Genomic DNA, 24306 nt, shown 5'->3' on the forward strand with positions numbered 1-24306 from the left:
GCTTTCAACTAGAATTTAAAGTAATTAAAAAGAACATGTAAAAACACACCATCTTTTGTATTATTCCATGAAATGATTGTTTAGCTATTTTACAAAGTATATGTATACTAGGTTGTGATGTAAAATAGAACTCAAAATTAAAACATTCTTTTTGGAAGCCATTGGTTAGAATGATTAAGAATGGAGTCTTCCTGCCTTGATTTGTTCCCCAGCTCTGTCACTTTGCCAGCTTTGTGACCTTGGGTTAGGTCTCTAACCCCTTCATAACTCGTCTCCTTTAGGGTAAAATGGGAATAATGTTAGTATCTACCTCGTAAGGTTCCTGTAAAGATCCAGTGAGTTTATCTAAGCAAGGCTAAATAGATGTTAGCTATTTTTGTTAACATAGTTATTACTACAGGCTCATTGTTCATTATAACAAATTTAAGAAGTACGTTAAAAAAATCAGAACTTCCTATAGTTTTTACTTTTCTTTTGGGGGGGAGATTTTTTTTTCTTGAATTTTAGAATTTTATTTTATTTATCTTTTTATACAGCAGGTTCTTATTAGTTATCCATTTTATACATAATAGTGTATATATGTCAATCCCAGTCTCCCAATTCATCACACCATCACACCCATCCCCTACCGCTTTCCCCCTTTGGTGTCCATACGTTTGTTCTCTACATCTGTGTCTCAATTTCTGCCCTGCAAACCGGTTCATCTGTACCATTTTTCTAGGTTACAAATATAGGCATTAATATACAATATTTTTCTCTTTCTGACTTCACTCTGTATGACAGTGTCTAGATTCATCCACATCTCTACAAATGACCCAATTTCCTTCCTTTTTATGGCCGAGTAATATTCCATTGTATATATGTAACACATCTTCTTTATCCATTCATCTCTCGATGGGCATTTAGGTTGTTTCCATGACCTGGCTATTGTAAATAGTGCTGCAGTGAACACTGGGGTGCATGTGTCTTTTTGAATTATGGTTTTCTCTGTATATAGACCCAGTAGTGGGATTGCTGGGTCATATGGTAATTCTATTTTTAGTTTTTTAAGGAACCTCCATACTGTTCTCCATAGTGGCTGTATCAATTTACATTCCCACCAACAGTGCAAGAGGGTTCCCTTTTCTCCACACCCTCTCCAGCATTTGTTGTTTGTAGATTTTCTGATGATGCCCATTCTAACTGGTGTGAGGTGATACCTCATTGTAGTTTTGATTTGCTTTTCTCTAATAATTTGTGATGTTGAGCAGCTATTCATGTGCTTCTTGGCGATCTGTATGTCTTCTTTGGAGAAATGTCTGTTTAGGTCTTCTGCCCATTTTTTGATTGGGTTGTTTGTTTTTTTAATATTGAGCTGCATGAGCTGTTTATATATTTTGGAGATGAATCCTTTGTCCGTTGAAACATTTGCAAATATTTTCGCTCATTCTGAGGTTGTATTTTCCTCTTGTTTGTAGTTTCCTTTGCTTTGCAAAACTTTTAAGTTTCATTAGGTCCATTTTTGTTTATTTTTAGTTTTATTTCCATTACTCTAGGAGGTGGATCAAAAAAGATCTTGCTGTGATTTATGTCAGAGAGTGTTCTTCCTATGTTTTCCTCTAAGAGTTTGATAGTTTCTGGCCTTACATTTAGGTCTTTAATCCATTTTGAGCTTATTTTTGTGTATGGTATTAGGGAGTGATCTAATCTCATACTTTTACATGTACCTGTCCAGTTTTCCCAGCACCACTTATTGAAGAGGTTGTCCTTTCTCCACTGTACATTCCTGCCTCCTTTATTAAAGATAAGGTGACCATATGTGCGTGGGTTTATCTCTGGGCTTTCCATCCTGTTCCATTGATCTGTATTTCTATTTTCATACCAGTACCATATTGTCTTGATTACTGTAGCTTTGTAGTATAGTCTGAAGTCAGGGAGTCTGATTCCTCCAGCTCCGATTTTTTCCCCTCAAGACTGCTTTGGCTACTCGGGTCTTTTGTGCCTCCATACAGATTTTAAGGTTTTTTGTTCTAGTTCTGTAAAAAATACCATTGGTAATTTGATAGGGATTGCATTGAATCTGTAGATTGCTTTGGGTAGTGTAGTCATTTTCACAGTACTGATTCTTCCAATCCAAGAATATGGTATATCTCTCCATCTGTTTGTATCATCTTTAATTTCTTTCATCAGTGTCTTATAGTTTTCTGTATACAGGTCTTTTGTCTCCCTAGGTAGGTTTATTCCTAGGTATTTTATTCTTTTTGTTACAGTAGTAAATGGGAGTGTCTCCTTAATTTCTCTTTCAGATTTTTCATCATTAGTGTATAGAAATGCAAGAGATTTCTGTGCATTAATTTTGTATCCTGCAACTTTACCAAATTCATTGATTAGCTCTAGTAGTTTTCTGGTGGCATCTTTAAGATTCTCTATGTATAGTATCATGTCATCTGCAAACAGTGACAGTTTTACTTCTTCTTTTCCAATTTGTATTCCTTTTATTTCTTTTTCTTCTCTGATTGCCATGACTAGGACTTCCAAAATTAAGTTGAATAATAGTGGTGAGAGTGGATATCCTTGTCTTGTTCTTGATCTTAGAGGAAATGCTTTCAGTTTTTCACCAGTGAGAATGACGTTTGCTGTGAGTTTGTCATATATGGCCTTTATTATTTTGAGGTAGGTTCCCTCTATGCCCACTTTCTGGAGAGTTTTTATCATAATGGGTGTTGAATTTTGTCAAAAGCTTTTTCTGTATCTATTGAGATGATCATATGGTTTTTCTTCTTCAATTTGTTAATATGGTGTATCACATTGATTGATTTGCATATATTAAAGAATCCTTGCATCCCTGGGATAAATCCCTCTTGATCATGGTGTATGATCCTATTAATGTGTTGTTGGAATCGGTTTGCTACTATTTTGAGGATTTTTGCATCTATATTCATCAGTGATATTGGTCTGTAATTTTCTTTTTTTGTAGTATCTTTGTCTGGTTTTGGGATCAGGGGGATGGTGGCCTCATAGAATGAGTTTGGGAGTGTTCCTTCCTCTGCAATTTTTTGGAAGAGTTTGAGAAGGATGGGTGTTAGCTCTTCTCTAAATGTTTGATAGAAATCACCTGTGAAGCCATCTGGCCCTGGGCTTTTGTTTCTTGGAAGATTTTTAATCACAGTTTCAATTTCATTCCTTGTGATTGGTCTGTTCATATTTTCTATTTCTTCCTGGTTCAGTCATGGAAGTATATACCCTTCTAAGAATTTGTCCATTTCTTCCAGGTTGTCCGTTTTATTGGCATAGAGTTGCTTGTAGTAGTCTCTTAGGATGCTTTGTATTTCTGCGGTGTCTGTTGTAACTTCTCCTTTTTCATTTCTAATTTTATTGATTTGAGTCCTCTCCCTCTTTTTCTTGATGAGTCTGGCTAATGGTTTATCAGATTTTGTTTATCTTCTCAAAGAATCAGCTTTTAGCTTTATTGATCTTTGCTATTGTTTTCTTTGTTTCTATTTCATTTATTTCTGCTTTGATCTTTATGATTTCTTTCCTTCTGCTAACTTTGGGTTTTGTTTGTTCTTCTTTCTCTAGTTCCTTTAGGTGTAAGGGTAGATTGTTTATTTGAGATTTTTCTTTTTTCTTGAGGTAGGCTTGTATTGCTATAAACTTCCCTCTTAGAACTGCTTTTGCTGCATCCCATAGGTTTTGAATAGTCATGTTTTCATTGTCATTTTTCTCTAGGTATTTTTTGATTTTTCTTTGATTTCTTCAGTGATCTCTTGGTTATTTAGTAACGTATTTTTTAGCCTCCATGTGTTTGTGTTTTTTACATTTTTTTCCCTTTAATTCATTTCTAATCTTATAGAGTTGTGGTCAGAAAAGATGCTTGCTTTGATTTCAGTTTCCTTAAATTTACTGAGGCTAGATTTGTGACGCACGATGTGATCTATCCTGGAGAATGTTTCGTGTGCACTTGAGAAGCAAGTGTAATCTGCTGTTTTTGGATGGAACATCCTATAAATATCAATTAGATCTATCTGGTCTATTGTATCATTTAAAGTTTCTGTTTCCTTATTAATTTTCTGTTTGGATGATCTTTCCATTGGTATAAGTGAGGTGTTAAAGTCCCCCACTATTACTGTGTTACTGTCGATTTCCTTTTTTATAGCTGTTAGCAGTTGCCTTATGTATTGAGGTGCTCCTATGTTGGGTGCATATATATTTATAATTGTTATATCTTCTTCTTGGATTGATCCCTTGATCATTATGTAGTGTCCTTACTTGTCTCTTGTAGCATTCTTTATTTTAAAGTCTATTTTGTCTGATATGAGTATTGCTGCTCCAGCTTTCTTTTGATTTCCATTTGCATGGACTATATTTTCCATCCCCTCACTTTCAGTCTGTATGTGTCCCTAGGTCTGAAGTGGGTCTCTTGTAGACAGCATATATATGGGTCTTGTTTTTGTATCCATTCAACGAGCCTGTGTCTTTTGGTTGGAGCATTTAATCAATGCACGTTTAAGGCAGTTATTGATAAGTGTGTTCCTATTACCATTTTCGTAATTGTTTTGGGTTTGTTTTTGTAGGTCCTTCTCTTGTGTTTCCCACTTAGAGAAGTTCCTTTAGCATATGTTGTAGAGCTGGTTTGGTGGTGCTGAATTCTCTTAGCTTTTGCTAAGAGAAAGCTTTTGATTTCTGTAAAGCTTTTGATTTCTCCATCAAATCTGAATGAGATCCTTGACAGGTAGTTTAATCTTGGTAGTAGTTTCTTCCCTTTCATCAGTTTAAGTATATCATGCCACTCCCTTCTGGCTTGTAGAGTTTCTGCTGAGACATCAGCTGTTAACCTCATGGGAGTTCCCTTGTATGTTATTTGTCATTTTTCCCTTGCTGCTTTCAATAATTTTTCTTTGTCTTTAATTTTTGCCAATTGGATTATTGTGTGTCTTGGCATGTTTCTCCTTGCATTTATCCTGTATGGGACTCTCTGCCTTTCCTGGAGTTGGGTGGCTGTTTCCTTTCCCATGTTAGGGAAGTTTTCAATTATAATCTGTTCAAATATATTCTCATGTCCTTTCTCTCTTTCTTCTCCTTCTGGGACCCCTATAATGCGAATATTGTTGCATTTCATGTTGTCCCAGAGGTCTCTTAGGCTGTCTTCATTTCTTTTCATTCTTTTTTCTTTATTCTGTTCCGCAGCAGTGAATTCCACCGTTCTGTCTTCCAGGTCACTTATCTGTTCTTCTGCCTCAGTTATTCTGCTATTGATTCCTTCTAGTGTAGTTTTCATTTCATTTATTGTATTGTTCATCTCTGTTTGTTTGTTCTTTAATTCTTCTAGGTCTTTGTTTAACACTTCTTGCATCTTCTTGATCTTTGCCTCCATTCTTTTTCCGAGTTCCTGGATCATCTTCACTCTCATTATTCTGAATTCTTTTTCTGGAAGGTTGCCTATCCACTTCAGTTAGTTGTTTTTCTGGGGTTTTATCTTCTTCCTTCATCTGGTACATAGCTGTCTGCCTTTTCATGTTGTCTATCTTTCTGTGAATGTGGTTTCTGTTCCATAGGCTGCAGGATTGTAGTTCTTCTTGCTTGTCCCTATAGTCTTATCACACAGAGATAACCACTAACAGAATCTTTTTCCCCTGATGCCCCAGAAATACAGAAAATTTAATGCCAATACAGTCTTCAGTAGTTTGATAAGATTTCTGCATTCATTTATACAGACTTAGAAGAGAAACTTTAAAGATCAAGGATCCTAATGTGTCCAGAAATTTTGGCATGTAAATACACATTTGAGATAAGCTAAAATAGGTTCGCAAAAGATAGAGTTAAAATACTCAGCCACTTTCTAGAAAAAAGATGAGAGAAATGCAGTCAAGAAGTCTGAAATATTATGTTTATGAAGAAGAGGTCGTGATAACAACATTATAGGGGCAACTATTTAATTCATTTCTAAAGTTGAATACAGGACACCCTTTACATATTGCCTTTGTTATAGTCATGCTCATAGGTGAACACCATATGCAGACGAGGGTGGCCAAGTACAGAGTGTCTGTACAGTTTCTCCCTGGATGATCTTATCCCTTCTGTGACCTTAAATCCCATCCAGATGCTCATAGACTCTTTTTTTTTTGTATAAAATTTACTTTATTTAACATCTGTTTTGGCATATAATTGCCTTACAATGGTGTGTTAGTTTCTGCTTTATAACAAAGTGAATCAGTTATACATATACATATGTCCCCATATCTCTTCCCTCTTGCATCTCCTTCCCTCCCACCCTCCCTATCCCACCCCTCTAGGTGGTCACAAAGCACCGAGCTGATCTCCCTGTGCTATGCAGCTGCTTCCCGCTAGCTAGCTGTTTTACGTTTAGTAGTGTACATATGTCCATGCCACTCTCTCACTTTGTCCCAGCTTACCCTTCCCCCTGCCCGTATCCTCAAGTCCATTCTGTAGTAGGTCTGCAACTTTATTCCCATCTTGCCCCTAGGTTCTTCATGACAATTTTTTTTTTTTTTAGATTCCATATATATGTTAGCATACGGTATTTGTTTTTCTCTTTCTGACTTACTTCACTCTGTACAACAGTCTCTAGGTCCATCCACCTCACTACGAATACTTCAGTTTCGTTTCTTTTTATGGCTGAGTAATATTCCATTCTATGTATGTGCCACATCTTTATTCATTCATCTGTTGATGGACACTTAGGTAGCTTCCATATCCTGGCTATTGTAAATAGAGCTGCAGTGAACATTTTGGTACATGACTCTTTTTGAATTATGGTTTTCTCAGGGTATATGCCCAGTAGTGGGATTGCTTGGTCGTATGGTAGTTCTCTTTTTAGTTTTTTAAGGAACGTCCATACTGTTCTCTGTAGTGGCTTTATCAATTTACATTCCCACCAACAGTGCAAGAGGGTTCCCTTTTCTCCACACCCTCTTCAGCATTTATTGTTTGTAGTATTTTTGATGATGGCCATTCTGACTGGTGTGCAGATGCTCATAGACTCTTAAGTTTACATTGTTAGCTCAACCATTCCTCTGAGCCCTGGACTTATAGATTCAACTTCCTACTTTATGTCTTTTCTTGGAAATTGCACAGGCATTTAAACAAGTCAACATGTTTAAACAGATTTTGATTCTTTCCCCCCCACTGAAACTTATCTTTCTGAGAATCTTTTCTGCCAGTAGCGAGCATCACTCAGGTGCTCCAGCCTGAAACTGGAGAGCGTCTTTTATTCTTTCTTCTTCCCTATCCTCTACCTTCAGTCCACCAGCAGCTCCTGTCAGATGTGCTCCATGTATGTCTCCAATGTGTCCTGTGTTCACCATCCCTGCAGTCACTACTTGGGGCTGGCTAGTTACTATGTTCCAGGAACTGCACTACTCTGCTTCTGCTCTTGAGCCCAGCAGCTAGGGTGATTCATCATAATGCACATCAGACAGGTTCCTTGATTTAAAGCCATGAATAACTTTTCATTTAGGTTAAAATCCACATTCCTTACCCTAGCCTAAAAGGTTTTGCATTAATGGCCCCATCTGCCTTTCTTCCTCTTCCCCATTTCTCATTGTTCTTTCTCTCAGTTTGGCCACACTGGCCTTTTATCAAGAGCTGAACTCACCCAGAATTTCTAGCTTGGAGACTTTGTTCATGCTTTGCATTTTCTTCTGCCTGGGACACTTCCCTCTCACTCCACCCTGAATATCCTGTATGTGTTTGCTGGTCTCAGTTTATCTTATATTGTAATACTTCCTTAGTGGGTCTTTGCCCAACCACCCAGTCCAAAATGTTCTTTCATTACCCTGAACCTGTTATTCTCCATCGCAGCATCCTGTTCATTTTTTTCATGGCATTTATCACAACCTGTTAATTGTATATTTGTTTACTTGTACATTTTTCTCCTAAGAGACTGTGATGAAGTATAAAATCATCCTTGTTTTATTTATATATGAAGTGAAGTAGTGAATGGACAAGTGAGTAAAAAGGGACAATTGTAAATTTTGGAAGCAATAAATTTATGAACATTCCTTTCCAACTTTTAAGTTAATGTAGATTTTTTAGATGATCTTTAAGTTTTCAGAGTATATTATAGTATTCTGTCACTAGGGGGCAGTTACACCTCTCTGATCAAATTTACCTAGTTTATTATCTCAGACTTTGTTTTTTTCTTAAATATTATGTATTTCCTTCATGGGTCTGTTTGGAGGGAAATTATTCAAATTGGGTGACCCTGATAATGATCATATAAATCTCTATTTGTATTATGTTTATTGACTCCTTATTAACATACTGTATTTCCAGCTCTGGTGGATCAAGGTTTACTCTAGAAAATTAGGTTTTATATTTTTATATAGTTTCATATTTTTAATATATAATATTTCCACATAGCTATCCCTTGGAGTTTTGTTTGGGAAAGGGGTTAGGCAGTCTGTCTTGTCAGCATCATTACAGATCTCCAAATTATCTTAGTATGGTTACACACACAAACGAAACAATCTTTTCCTGGTGGAAAACTCTCAAATTACATGAAAGGAGCAATAGTCTGCAGATAGCTAATTTTCTTTGGGAATAGTTTTATGGCAGGAATTTCTAAGCTTTTGTGCAAAACCTTAGTATCGGTCTTTTTTAAAAAAAAAAAACACCTCAGTTCAGAGTTTTATTCATCATCAACCTTGAAATTAGCCAGTAACCATGTCTTACTTATTCTTTTTTTTTTTTTTTTGCGGTACGTGGGCCTCTCACTGTGGAGCACAGGCTCCGGATGCACAGGCTCAGCAGTCATGACTCATGGGCCTAGCCGCTCCGCGGCATGTGGGATCTTCCTGGACCATCGGCAGGCGGACTCTCAACCACTACGCCACCAGGGAAGCCCCATGCCTTACTTATTCTTAATGTAATTTTTAAATTATGCAAATTTGAAATTGTACAGTTTAACAATATTAAGGTTCTTACTCTAGTAAAATCAGAAATACTGTGAAAACCAAACCTTTTGTCAAGAATCCCATAATTTCAAGCTGGCAGGCTGTGCGAATTATAAATTTTATATTTGCTTCCATGCCTTTTACAATTGTAAACAAATACCTGTCAGCCTTTGTCAGTATCATGTGAACTGTGCTGTTTCCAGACATCTGATGTCTGTGTGATTTCTGTTGACTGTAGTGCCGATATTTTAAACTGTGGTTATAATTTAATATCATTTTAAAGCCTATGACAGTTTCAGCCAAGCATTCATTACGTGTTAATGCCGAAAAATGCATCCGAAAGCGAGTTATTTTGGGACAGAAGTTAAATATGACAGAATGCAATGAAGAAAGCCAAAAACCTATCATGATTTGTATTACTGTTAATTTAGGAGACAGAACTGAATCATTAGCCAGAATGCCAGCAATATTAAAGCAGCACTAAACTGTACATACCTTTAAGTTCATGACAGTTGTTGTGTAACTAAGCAAGGATGATGGATAAAATGCTGGCATCAGGGGCTAATACGGCTGTAATGTGTCCCTAAGTCAGTTCAGATTATCGTCTGTTGTAAGCCATGGAGTATCTTTGATTATTTGAAATGTGGACATAGTAATGGAAAAAGTTTCACTTCAAATGTTTGTTCTAAGTATATTTTGCAACAAAAATATGATATGAGGATTATAGATTTACGAACTATAAGAACCCACTCCTTACTTTACATTTTGTTTCATTGAGAATATAATTCGAATTATGAGACTTCAACAATTTCAAAATCTTTGAGAATGTATTCCTCATAAAATGTGATCACTTTCTGTTTAATATATGTGTATGTATCTCTATTTACATATGTATATACACACATATGTACACATTTCCCCTATTAATTTACTCTTATGTAACCAACCACTTATAAAGACACTAAAAGCTGACAGCTGTCAGTGCTGCTTTGGGGCTGTATATAAGCATAAGTCACATAACTTTTGCACTTTCAATCCCCAACTCTCCACATGTATTATTATATCGGTGTACCCATATTTTGATCAGCTATCAGTTTTAGATTGAAGGTTCTATAGTTGTTGCTTTTGTATCCTTTTTCCTTTGGTAGGTTGCCTCCCACTGTGTGTTTTGTATAGTTGTTCCCTGTGTATGTGATAAGCATAAAAAACAACAAACACTTCCCATTTTAGGGATAGGTTTTGTTTACCAAATCCATTTTCAGGTCAACTAGTTGGCATTTGGAATCTGTTTTCCGATGGAAATACTGTTATACATGGTGGCTAAATTTTTCGGGCCAACCCACAGAACCTGTTTCTTCACAACTAACTTAATCACCATTTATAGCCTGGCTTCTATGAGAAAATGCATTGCAACTTCTAACTTTTAATACCAGATCAAGAACTCCTTAACTCCTTGGGCCCACCTACTGCACACACACAATGCACACACCCCACATACACTATGGGGACTCCACTTTGCAGTCTGGCATTGGGAATATATATACTGCTGATTTTCAATGCAGATAATTTCATGTTAGATAGGAGCCTGGGAATTCTGTGATGCTGAAAAGGAGTTAGAAGATGAGGCCCAACAGGAATCTCATCCACTTTGTTCTTGCCTATAGCCTTTGGGTTGTGGCTCTAGTGGAGTTGGGAGCAGCAGGGACGTTCAATAACGATGTGAACTCTGTTCAAATGGGATATAGAATTGGTGGCAGCTCCCGTGTTTTAACTGAAAACAAGTGGGCAGCTGTGGTGCAAAATCAGATGCTGATAAAGGATATCTATGAAAAGCCTACAGCTAACGTCATGCTTAATGCTGAAGAATGAAACGTCTTTCTCTTAAGATTAGGAACAAGGCAAGGATGTCTGTTCTCACCACCCTACTAACATCATGCTGGAAGTCTTTGTGTAATGAAGCAAAAAAAGAAAAAAGAGGACTTCCCTGGTGGCACAGTGGTTAAGTATCCGGGGACACAGGTTCGATCCCTGGTCCAGGAAGATCCCACATGCTGTGGAGCAGCTAAGCCCGTGTGCCACAACTACTGAGCCTGCACTCTAGAGCCTGCGAGCCACAACTAGTGAGCCCGTGCGCCACAACTGCTGAAGCCCGCGTGCCCTAGAGCCTGCGTGCCACAACCACTGAGCCCACCACAACTGCTGAAGCCCGTGCGCTCTAGGGCCTGTGTGCCACAGCTGCTGAGCCCGTGTGCTACAACTTCTGAAACCCGCACACCTAGAGCCCGTGCTCCACAACAAGAGAAGCCACCACAATGAGAAGCCTGCGTACCGCAGTGAAGAGTAGCCCCTGCTCACTGCAACTAGAGAAAGCCCGCGCGCAGCAATGAAAACCCAATGCAGCCAAAAATAAATAAAATTTTTAAAAATAAGTAAAATAAAATAAAATAATGAAAAAATAAAAAAATTAAAAGGCATACAGGTTGAAAAGAAAACTGTCTTGTTTTTAGATGATTATTTACATAGAAAATCACAAGGAATCTATTAAAAAAATCTTAGAACTAAGTGAGTTTAGCAAGGTCCTAGGATACAAGGTCAACACACAAAAATCAATTGTATTTCTGTGTACCAGCGATGAACAGTTGGAAACCAAAAAAATTTTTAAAAGAACATTTACAAAAAAAAGAACATTTACAATAGCTCCTCAAAATGAAATTTTTAGGTTTAAATCTAATAAAATATGTATAGCATCAATATCCTGAAAGTTATATAACTCTGATGAAAGAGAGCAAAGACCTAAGTGGTAGAGAGACATACTGTATTCATGGATTGGAAGACAACATAGTAAAGATGTTGATTTTAGATTTATAGATGATGTATAGATTTAATACATTTCCTATTAAAATCTCAGCAGGATTTTTTCTAGATACAGACAAGCTGATTCTAAACTTTTTACAGAAAAACAAATGAACTAGAATAGCCAAACAATTTTAGAAGAGAAAGATAAAGCTGGAAGACATATGTATAGTACAGATCTTAAAACTTGATGCTACAGTAATCAAGACAGTGTAATATTAGCAAAAACATAGACATGTAGATGAGTGAAATAGAATTAAGAGTTAAGTGGTAGACCCATTAAAAATATATCTAGTTGAGTTCTTTTTTTTGGAAGAGCTTTACCGAGATATAATTTACATACCATACAGTTAACTCATTGAAAGTATACGTTGTTTTTTAGTATATTCAGAGAGTTGTGCAGCCATCACCACGGTTTTGTTTTATTTATTTTATAGCTTTATTGAGATATAATTGACAACTAACGTTGTATAAGTTTAAGGTGTACAACGTGATGGTTTGATACACATCTCAGTTGCAAAATGATTACAATAGGGTTAACCTCACATCATTCCTTTTTTGTGTGTGTGTGGTTAAAACATTTAATATTACTCTCAGCAAATTTCAAGTGTATAATACAGTATTATATCTGTAGTCACCATGTTTTACAGTAGATCCTCAGACCCTATTCATCTTATAGCTGAAAGTTTACACCCTTTGACCATCGTCCCCATCTCCTTTAGCCCCCACCACTACTCTCTGTTTCTATGAGTTTGACTTTTTTAGATTCCACATATAAGTGGTGTCATACACTGTTTTGTCTATCTCTGTCTTATTTATTTCACTTAGCATAATCCCCTCAAGGTCTATTTATGTTTCACAAATGGCAGGATTTTCTTCTATTTTATTGCTGAATAGCATTCCATTGTGTGTGTATCTGTACACACACACACACACACACCCCACATCTTATTCATTCATCCATGGACATACACTTGGGTTGTCTCCATATCTTGGCTATTGTGAATAATGCTGCAGTGAACATGGGAGTGCAGATATTTCTTTGACGTAGTTATTTCGTTTCCTTTAAATGTATGCCTAGAAATTGGATTGCTAGGTCATATGGTAGTTCTATTTTTAATTTTTTGAGAAACCTCCATACTGTATTACATTGTGGCTATACTCTTCAGATCTTCTGCCCATTTTTAAATTGGGATGTTTGGTTTTTTTGATGTTGATTTGTATAAGCTGCTTATATATTTTGGAGATTAATCCCTTATTGGTCGTATCATTTGCAGATATTTTCTCCCATTCAGTAGATTGTCTTTTCAATTTGTCAGTGGTTTTCTTTGCTATATGCAAAAGCTTTTAAGTTTAATTAGGTTCCATTTGTTTATTTTTGCTTTTATTTCCTTTGCTTTATGAGACAGATTTAAAAAGTATTGCTGTGGTGTCAAAGAGTGTTCTGTTTTCTTCTGGGAGTTTTATGGTTTCAGGTCTTACAGTTAGGTCTTTAATCCATTTTGAGTTTATTTTTGTATGTGGTGTTAGAGAATGTTCTAATTTCATTCTTTTACATGTAGTATCCAGTTTTCCCAGCACCATTTACTGAAGAAACTGTCTTTTCTCCGTTGTATATTCTTCTTTGTCATAGATTAATTGACCATAGGTGTGTGGGTTTGTTTCTGGGCTCTCTATTCTGTTCCATTAATCTATGTGTCTGTGTTTATGCCAGTACTATACTGTTTTGGTTACTATAGCTTTGTAGTATAGTCTGAGTCAGGGAGATTGATATGTCCAGTTCTGTTCTTCTTTCTCAAGTTATTTTGGCTCTTTGGGATCTTTTGTGTTTCCATACAAATTAAAAAAAATTTTGTTCTAGTTTTGTGAAAAATGCCACTGGTAATTTGACAGGGATTGCATTGAATCTGTAGATTGCCTTGGGTAGTATGGTCATTTTAACAATATTAATTCTTCGAACCCATGAACACAGTGTATGTTTCCATCTGTTCGTGTTGTCTTTACTTTCTTTGATCAGTGTCTTACAGTTTTCTGAGTACAGATCTTTTACCTCCTTAGGTACATTTACCCCTAGGTATTTTATTCTTTTTGATGCGATTGTAAATGGAATTGTTTTTCTTAATTTGTCTTTGTGGTTCGTTGTTACTGTATAGAAATGCAGGCTGTGACTCCAAAGGCACAGCAACACAGGGGAGTTTCTTTTGGATGACGAACCTATTTTGTATCCTGGTTATGGTAGTGGGTACACAAACTTATACATGTGTTAAGATTCATAGACCTGTATACCAAAAAGGCAAAAGTCAGATGCTTATTAATTGGGGAGCGCCCTCTAATTACCAGACCAGGAAACAAATAAATTGGCAGAAATACCCATCATGAAATCATGAGATGAAAAAAAAACAAAAACGGAGTAACTTTTTTTTAAAGTTTTCTTCTCACAGTTTTAGGCTCACTTTTAAAATCTTTTTTCCTCCTAATACCTTTTCAGAGACATGTCTTCACTGTTCTCTAATTTTTTCTTCTTTTTTATAGAACATATAGTTTAAATCTAAGGAAAAAAAAACCCTCCAAAAAACTGCTCAGATTGTCTTGTTATTTTGGAGTTTTGCAGGATTGACTATTTCTTCTTATAAGTACTATCCACAGGGTTTGTAAATCTTTGCTCCACATTTTTTTCTGTAGTGATACTTGTACCACTATATGACCATATGTGTCTCTGGTTCAGTGGTAGCCATCTTATGCATGCTGAGTTGATTCATTCTGAGTTTTAAAGTTTCTATTATATTTGAGTTTCTTCCTAGTACAAAGAATAAGAAAAGCATACCTGTTGACAACTTGTGATAGAAAAAGTTTGAAAGGAACTGTAAAATAAGGAATCCTGAGCATGGTGCGTTTATCTAAAGAATAAATATGGGACTAGAATGTATAATAGAAACTTGAGTGTAGGAACCAAAAGTTAATCTTCTGTATATATTCAACATTTGTCAAATTCTTACTAGAATACTCTCTTCAGCTCTGAACTTGGCAACTTAAGCAAGATGTGGAAATAATTGGCAAGGTTCCTGAGAGGAGCAATGAAAACTATTAGAGAATGAAAATAAAGCCTTTAAGAGAAGGTTAAAAGAATTGAGGTTTCCTAGGGAAGAAAGTGAAGAGCTGGAACACGGATGGTAACTCTTCATTTTGACTGACCAGGTGGCAAAAAAAAGGAATGTCCTAAATTTTCTGGAGGGATTTATTAGCATGTGAACTTTACTCTGCATTCCGAGATGATTGAGACCATATTGTATGCACTCGCTTCTTCCCTGGGCTTTTCTCATGTCACACTTTCTGGTTCTCTCTCTAGCATTTGACACATTTGTATTTTGACTCCTTTTCTTGGAGGGGGCGGGTCTCTCCTTGACTCAGTTTCTTATCTTTCTTTTCCTCTTTTTCCCCCTCCTCCTTGGTGAAATCTCATGACTTTTGCTTCTGTCTTGTTCATGTCAAATCCATCCTTTACACACAGGCACCAGCAAGAGCTATCCAAAATAAACATACCATGTCACTTTCCTACTCAGAATCCTTTAGAATCTTCCCGTAACTTCAACAGCAACCACTGTCCTTCAGGGTCTGGATCCAGGAGAGGGGCAGTGAAGTGACGGGTGCTCATAACCCCTGGCCAGAAACATCTCTGTCAACCCACCCACTACGAGCATGCTAGTTTACCCACCGTGTCAGGAAACAGGGAGTGCGCTTATAGGACAGCTCAAGCTCCTTAGGAGAGCATGAGAGACCTCCATGCTTGGTCCCCTGTCTGCCTCTATAGCCCCTAGCACCGCATCCCACCCTGGACTGTGAGTTTTGTTTTTCTTGCATATTCTGTTACACATGGCTTGCAGTTCTCAGGATTTGTCTTTTTTTAATAATAAAAATATGAAGGGAGTTATAAGCTTCTTAAATTAGGAGCGTTGCTTGGTATATTTTATAAGGAGATTTTACATACTTTTTAAGACAAAAGATGCTGGATTTCCTGAATTTTGTCCCATAGTATCTTCAGAGTGATTTGCCATTTTAGTTTTGAGTTTGTCTGGATTGGGTATTGATGAGATAAAAACAGAAAACAAAGTTAGTATATATTTATTGAATACTAGGGAACAAATCCATTAAGAACTGTAATTCTTCTTTGTGGAGTCATAAAATGTTAGCGAGAACAGGCCCTTAGATATCATCTGCTTCAGTCTCTCATGGTACAGATGAGAAGAAAACTGAGGCCCTTGAGAGGCTTGCCCAGGACATAGCAGACAGTATGGCAGATTCATCTAGAGCCCAGATGGCCTCAGGGTTGTACTACACCAGTTCTCCTTTTACTGCAGGGGTTTCCTCCCTCCCTGTCCCTCCCTTCCTTCCTCTCTCTCCCTCCCTCCCTCCTTCCCTCTCTTTCTTTCTTCCTACCTACCTACCTATCTGTATTTTTTTAAGCAGAGGAAGCTTACTTCTTTTTAAGTAAAATATATCCATTTACCTTTTTCTGTGAAATGCCTCATATTTATACAAAAGTAGAAAAGGAAAGTGCTTGTTCAAATAACCAATTGGTGTGGGTATATATTTGTGTATTACATAAATGTACTGAATATATGTATATATATGTTTATATATTTAATATTCACATAAGGTGAATTAGATTATTGAGTGGCAGGAATTCATAGTTGATTCATTTAACTTCTTGGGTTTAATTCTTACTCTTACATTTAAAAAAGTTGAATGACTCTTAAGTTTTCTTATAACTTCCAAATCATAATAATTACCAACACTTGAATAGTTCTTATTCTCTACCAGTCAGTTGTGGTTGCAAGTACATATGTTAAGTACACACTTATATGTAATTCTTGCAACTATTATGTGAGGTTGGTACAGTTACTATTGAGGAAATTAAGGCAGGAGGGTGTAGTGGCCCAAGGTGATGCCATTAGTAAAATGTGGAGCTGGGATTGAAGCCAGGGAATCTGGCTCTACAGTCCATGCTTATGGCTCCTGTACATCACTATATGGTGTCTGTGCTTTATCTTGTTACTGCTTTGAATGAGATTTAATAAAAATGAATGTTTAAGGAAGCCTGTCTCTTCTTTCTTGATGTTTTAAAAAATAAAATACGAGTAACAAATGTTTAACTTATAAAAGAACAACGCTTTTTAAAATGATAAATTCATTTTGAGGAAAATTAAGAAGTTCACTAATTATTGATAGCAGTTTTATTAATATTTTATATAGTGTTTATTGACCAAAAGAATCTAAATCAAACTGAAGTTACTCCTAGGACTCTATAATCTTTACAGTTGTATAGTGGCTTTAAAAAATATTATTCAGAAACAAACCAGAATAACTTTTTTAGGTAGAATTTAATGAGAACATGATTCTGGATGATTCTGTTTTGTCAGGTCCTCTTCTGGATGCTGTATTTTAAGAAAAGCCCAACCAGACTGAGGGAAGGGATTGAGAACTATGTCATTACGTAAGAAAAATTTGGAGGGCCTGGTTACGCTCAGCCTGGAGAAGAAAGAACATTCTCAAATATATGAACAGCTGTTGTTTAGAAGGATTCACTAACTAAACTCATAGAAACAGAGAATAGAAAAGTGATTTCCAGAGGCTTGGGGGAGGTTGGGAAATAGGGAGGTGAATAGGTAAAAGGGTACAAAATTTCAGCTCTGAGATGATTAAGGACTGAGGATCTAATGTAAATCATGGTGACTGCAGTGATAACACTGTATTGCTGAGAGAGTAGAACTTACATGTTCTCACTAAAAATAAATAAGTAAATATATGAGGTTACAGATGTGTTAACTAAATGAGAGGAGTCCTTTCACAGTGTCTACGTATATCAAATCATCACGATGTATGCTTTAAATATCTTACAATTTTATTTGTCAGTTACACCTCGGTAGAGCCAGAGAGAAAAAACAGATTTGACTTCATGGGATAGAATTGGAGCAGTAGGTGGAAAGTTACAGAGTGACAGACTTTTAGCTCAGTAGAAGCTGAGTGTGAAATTGGCTGGCTTAAGCAGTGAGGAAGTTTTCAAGCAAAAGCTGGGTAACCCCTGGGAAAAGGATTTTGCAGAGCAGATTCATAGTTTAGTTGGACTAGGTGACTTTTCAGTTCCCTTTTCACAGTCCTTGGCATATTAATATGCACTCAATAAATAACTGTTAAATTAGTGACTTTTAAAAACATGGAACGGGAGAAATATTCTCTATTTTAAACCAGTGTGACTCTCTTTTTTTAATGTACAAAGAACTCTTTTAAAATTAATTAATTTTTGGCTGCGTTGGGTCTTAGTTGCTGCACGTGGGCTTTCTCTAGTTGCATCGAGCAATCTTCATTGCGGTGTGCGGGCTTCTCATTGCGGTGGCTTCTCTTGTTGCAGAGCACTGGCTCTAGGTGTGCGGGCTTCAGTAGTTGTGGCACATGGGCTCAGTAGTTGTGGCTCGTGGGCTCTAGAACTCAGGCTTAGTAGTTGTGGCACACAGACTTAGTTGCTCCACAGCATGTGGGATCTTCCCGGACCAGGGGTCAAACCCGTGTCCCCTGCATTGGCAGGTGGATTCCTTACCACTGTGCCACCAGGGAAGTCCCAAACCAATGTGACTCTTAAAGTGACTTATTTGATTCTGTCCTGATTATAAGGAGAGATTGAGAGGGAAAAATATTTAACTTTAGATGTCAGTTTGGTTACTTTCTGGTTCCTCTTATATACTGTGAGGCATTATAAATTGTGTTGCGCTCTCCAGGAAACAGTAAGTAACTTGCATAGCTGTTATATAAATCATTACTATATAAGTTTAAAATGCATACATTTTTGTATGTATGCATATCTGAGTTTATTAACTTGTAAGCTCTTTGGTATTAGGATTTGTATTTTTATGTTTCCCCTCACAGCATCTAGTTCATACCTTTTAAAAATAATATTTGAAAGTGATTTCAAACTGTGTGTGTGTGTGTGTGTGTGTGTGTGTGTGTGTGTGTGTGTTGGGTATGGGGGGGTTGTCCCTAATTCTTATTCAGAAATAAAGTCCTATCATTGATGTATGCTAATGCTGATTTTTAAATTTAGAAATTATTTAATTAATTCAAGTCAATTTTGAATTGTGTTGAATGTAGAGGGGAGCATATTCAATGTTTGTTGCTTTTGTAGGTGCATGTGAGGGAACCTTGGCTTGCTCCACCTGTCACCTCATCTTTGAACAGCACATATTTGAGAAATTAGAAGCAATCAGTGATGAGGAGAATGACATGCTTGATCTGGCATATGGACTAACAGATAGGTAAGATTTTTGGACCACTTCTGTTGTAATAATAATATAGGAGGATAAAAGTTTTATTAGTTCATGTCTGTCTCTGACCAGAGACATGTAATACGCATGCATGTAATAGGGTCTCCCAGTGTAGACAGATAACAGTCACAGACTTTGAATATCAAATATGTGACATTTCTCTTACGTATTCTACAGTTTAACCCTTATGAAACTTTTAACAAAAGTAAAAAAAAAATAATTGGAAGTATTAGAAGCATAAGTTCTAGATCCTAATAAATCTTCTTTCATCTATTTTTATTCCAGGAATTAATATTTATCACAGTTTAATGAGTTGGGATTAAATTTAATGCTTTTTATGGTATTCTTGAAGGACAGATTTGATAATTGAAAGAAATTATAATGGAAAATTTTACCTACTTGAGAGAATACAATTTTTAAAAGAACTTAATATATAATAGTAATTATGTTAAAATGAATACTTCTGTTTCTAACTGTACATTAAAGTAAATTAATCAGAGCTTATTCTTGTTATTAATAAGTAGAATTACTCTTAAAAGTGGTAAGATTTATAGTAGCAAGAGATATCAAGTGATACCTTATTTTTTTTTTAATTATCTAGTCTTTTGGTTTGAGTTAGGGAAGATAGGTAGTTAATTTACTGTTTCAAGGGACAAGATAACAAGAGTTTATTTAATTAAGGTTGGCTTTGATGTTTAACTGTAATTTGGTGGCCCTAATGAAAAATAGTTAAAAAAAAATAAGAAATAATAGTAATAATAATAGCTTTATTTCATGTGTATCATGTAACCACAATTTTATTAGATCCTTAAGATAAACCCTCTTATCTAATAATCCTCAAAAAGTTTTTAGGTCATTGGTATTTATTGTGACTGCCATCTGCCTGTCTCCCCTCACATCTTCAGGTGCCACATTCTCTATCAACACCTCCTTTTTTTTTCCTAAAGGATAACACACAGAATACACTCAATGTTGTGTTAATTTGGTTCTGAAAATTGTTTCTTTCAATGTGAGGGGTAAATCATAGCTAACTGCTTGCCCTTTTATTCAGGTGAAATTTGTAGGCGCATGTAACAGATAATATTCTGAATGAAAAGAAAAAAAAATGAGAGGAAATGGAGAGCTACATTTAGGAGAGATCCATGAGTGTGAGAAGATACAAGAGACCTATTGTAAATGTAAACTAGCCAAGAACTTTGATAATAAAATTCAGAAGTTTTAGAACAAGATAATGGAAAGCAGGAAATAGCTTTTATGGCATTTTATAGCTGATATTCTTAAGTACACAGAATTTTAGTAGAAATGCTTTGTGGGGAAAGAGTATAATGCTTTTCACAGGTAGGATTTAGAAAACACTGACATATTTGGAATGAAAATAATTTTGTTCAAAGATAGTAACTGCGTGTAAACTTCTATTTCTAGGGTTCCATATACTTCCAAACAAAGAAACAAGGAAACTCAGTCTTTAGTTCTTAGGTTTATTTTATTTATTTACTTACTTACTTACTTATTTGGCTGCACCAGGTCTTAGTTGAGGCACGTGGGATCTTCATTGCCACATACGGGATCTTCATTGCAGCATGTGGGATCTTTAGTTGCAGCATGTGGGATCTTTAGTTGTGGCTTGCAAATTCTTAGTTGTGGCATCCATGTGGGATCTAGTTCCCTGACCAGGGATCAAACCCGGGCCCTCTGCATTGGGAGCGTGGACTCTTAACCACTTGACCACCAGGGCAGTCCCATAGGTTTATTTTTAAAATTAAGTGCTATGTAAATGTCTATAATTTTTAAGATAAAACAGCATCATTTTAATGTTTACTTTAGGGTGTACTTAACCTTGATTAATGATGGCTTGTTGATACACGGGTGCATATGGCACTTATTTTACTGGTTACATGTCTCCTTTTCCCCATTAGAGCAGGGGCCATGTCTTATTTCATCATTGTGTCTCCAGTGCCTGATTCACAAAAGGCGTCACCAACTGTTTTTGGAATTAGTGGTTGGTAGAGAGATTCAGGAATTATCTGTGAATCTATTTTTGATGGTTGTCATTGCTCCCTGCTACCAGTTTCCATGGATAATCTACACAGAGGCCTCAGTTTCCATATTTGTAAAATGAGGATAATAATAGTACCTACCTCATAGGGTTGTTGTGTCGTGTCAACTAATAAATGTACGTGAAGCTCCTTGAACAGTGTCTGGTGAAGAAAGCATTCATTAAATGGTTGTTGTTGGCATTCTGACTATAATAATATTAATTCAAATGCCGGAAACTTACTATAATGCCTAAAAACTTAACAAAGATTATTTCTAACCTTCAGAGTTAGGCAGTATTATCACCATTTTATAGAACAAAGCTTAGTTCTTGTGGATTTGCTCAAGGCCACACAGCTAGAGAATGACAGAGCCCTGGTTTGAATCAGTTATGTTAGACCCCAAAACCCTTGGTTTTTTACTATTTGAAGCTTCTTCTCTGCATTGAAAACCAAACTTTAGAATTAAAGTTAACGTAACACCTAGTATATTTCCACTGTCAGGTGTATATGGAGAAAATGTCTTCAAGGTTTGCACAAGTGTGAGATTTTGTAGGATTAATAGTGAAATCAAGGAAGACTTGCTGTCCGTCTCCTTCTGTAGAAGTGTAAGACACTTTCTACACTGGTAGACCCTAGAGCCAGAGACCTTCCAGGAGGAAGTAGGGGAGTGAGAACAGCCACAGTGCCACTGCCTTATCTTCTAGGGTTATAGAACCAGCAAGGGCTTTCGGTGCCACCCCTCCCTGTGTTCCCCCACACAGTTCTTGTTCTTCTGTTACTACACTTACTTTATTCTGCCCTGTATCACTGGTAGCTCTTTCTGTCCTGTTCCCCTTACTAAAAGTTCCTTGAAGGCTAGCATTACCCTACTCATCTTTGTATGGACACCAAGAGTAACCAATAGTCTCTCTAGGGCTCACCGCAGTCCTAATGAATTTGTCTAAATTGGCTTGCCTTATTTTTTCTCTTGCAGACAGAGCTTAATGCATAATTGAATATTGTCAGGGCTGTTTCTATTCAACAAATAGGAATTATTGGTAAAAGGGGATTTTTTTCTATCAGCAATCAATATTTCCCATGGCAGTAGTACTTACTCCTTACTCAGAAACCTCCCAGTGGTCCCTCATTGCTCACCAGTAAAAACCTGAACCCCTTCACTGGTGTTCAGAGCTGTCCATGGCTTGGCCACCTTTCTAGCCCATCACTCCCCTGTCCTCGTCTGGCCTGCACAGCAGCCAGGCCAAAAACCCATATTGCCTCAAACATGCCTTGAATCCCTATTAGCTTTTTCTCAAATGCCTTTCTCCTCTTAAGTTCTAGCCAGCCTTCAAAGCCCATTAGAAACACCATCTCCCCCATCAGAAGTCAGTGCTTTCTCCTCAGCCCTTTCAGCTTTCTCTCTCTGTGGCATTTGTCAGAGTCTCTCATGTTAATTATCTGCAAATGTGTCCCAGCTCTTCTATTTGATTGAAAGTTCATGCCTTAATACTGATATTAGCAACTAATCCTTATGGCAGTCCTGTGAGGAGCCCACTTATTATCCATGTTTAGGATGAGGTTGGGAAACTAATATTTGGCATGGTTAAGAAAGTTGCTTGTGAACACGTCATGTTCAGTGCTGGATTCTGTACCACTGGTCTGTTTGGCTCTAACCCCTGCATCCCTGGCACCCAGCATGTAAGAGGTGTTTAGTAAGGATCGAAGTGAGTTGCTGTTCTTTTGCAAACCCACTGACATTTAGTTCTGTGCCTTTTGATGCTCAGCAGGTGCTTGCTGAATATGTTGACAAAACCAAGACCTACATACCACATTCCATCAAATTGAAGGCAGTTTGATTATAAGACTAATATAGTATTTATTTTTATGTGCCATTAAGAAGGAAAAAGCTCTGCTGATTAAAATATGGTGTAAAATGATCTTATCACTTAACGTTTTATGCATATTGAAAGAGCTATTTATACTTAGATTTAGAACTATTTAGACAGATTTGTACATCACTGTTTTAAAAGGAAAATATAAATAAAATTGGTCACAATACTGAAAAAAATAAAAGAAAATGGAATTACAGTTATTCTTCCAATGACAAATATTTACTTTCCTAATATCAATTTATGCTGGGTCTCTGTATTGTTAATTTTTGTTTTGTAATCTTTATGGACTTATTTTGAATGGTAATGAAATTCAACACATAATATTAACATACTTCCCATAACTCAATTGAAGAGACACCTCTGATGTGACTGCTACCTCACAGTGTAGCTGTGATTGTAAGATGGCATTGATTTTAAGATGCATTTGGTTTCAGAGATGTTAAAATTGTGGGAAAAATATGCATCTGATAATTGATGACTTACATCTATGTGTTTATTCCAAATTTCTTGTTTTAAAGGCTTTAAAAAGTGTAGCTTTCTTTCATAGACTGTATGGTTTTAATTATCTGGGAATTGATTAGTCATTCTCTTGGCATTGCTAAAACCTCAGTTCTCTCCTCCACTGTTGTGCCTTCTCATCATTTCATTGCTTGTCAGTCCTGTCACCAAAAAAGCAGTAGTTCCAGTGAAACAATTAGTAGAAAGATTAAAATGAAGCTTTGGCGTATCACACTTTTTGTTTTTCATATTTACATTCTGTTATCCTCTAGTTGAAAGGGTTGGATGTATCTTTTTCTACTTAACGGAAATTTAAAAGGTAAATAAATCCCTATGCTTTGGGTAAGAAAAGGTCCTGGTAACTGCATTGCTTTGTGAATAATATATACTTAATACTAAATCATACTCCCCCCCTTTTTATACAGATCGCGGTTGGGCTGCCAAATCTGTTTGACAAAGGCTATGGACAATATGACTGTTCGAGTACCTGATGCTGTGTCTGATGCCAGAGAGTCCATTGATATGGGCATGAACTCTAAGCGAGAATAAATAGGAATATTTTCACAACATTTTACCTATTTTTATAATTATTATTTCTTAATGTAATTAAATGAGAACATGGATGAATGCATTTATTATTATGACTAGATTTATTACTTTAATTCACCTTGTGTAACTGCTGAATTTTGTAGTTCTGAAAGAATGTCATCTTTATTTTGATTAAATTATAAAAACAAATCAAATATTAGAAAGTAGTTAATATGATAAAACCTTATATATTTTACCTGTGTTTGATTAGCAACATTAGCAAAATGTTTTCACATAAATCTTATGCCTACTT

At 36.4% G+C, this 24306-nt stretch overlaps 1 protein-coding gene across 2 annotated transcripts in view; it reads left to right on the top strand.

Annotated features, from left to right (window-relative positions):
* The window catches only part of FDX1 (ferredoxin 1), a 34280-nt gene extending 10184 nt beyond the window's left edge, over positions 1-24096 (top strand). The window contains exons 3-5 of one of the 2 annotated variants that reach the window (XR_011377632.1): positions 8728-8866; positions 18922-19051; positions 23891-23910. Coding sequence is in view for 1 of the 2 variants with exons in the window: in XM_030836555.2 (XP_030692415.1) it covers positions 18922-19051; positions 23891-24014 (254 nt within the window). In the remaining variant the exon portion in view is untranslated. Of the gene's footprint in view, positions 1-8727; positions 8867-18921; positions 19052-23890 lie in introns of both variants that reach the window. The other variant, XM_030836555.2, reaches the window with a different exon arrangement.
* Positions 24097-24306: the final 210 nt, after the last annotated feature.

This window comes from Globicephala melas, chromosome 8 (genome assembly GCF_963455315.2).
Source record: "Globicephala melas chromosome 8, mGloMel1.2, whole genome shotgun sequence".
NCBI classification, from domain to species: Eukaryota; Metazoa; Chordata; class Mammalia; order Artiodactyla; family Delphinidae; genus Globicephala; species Globicephala melas.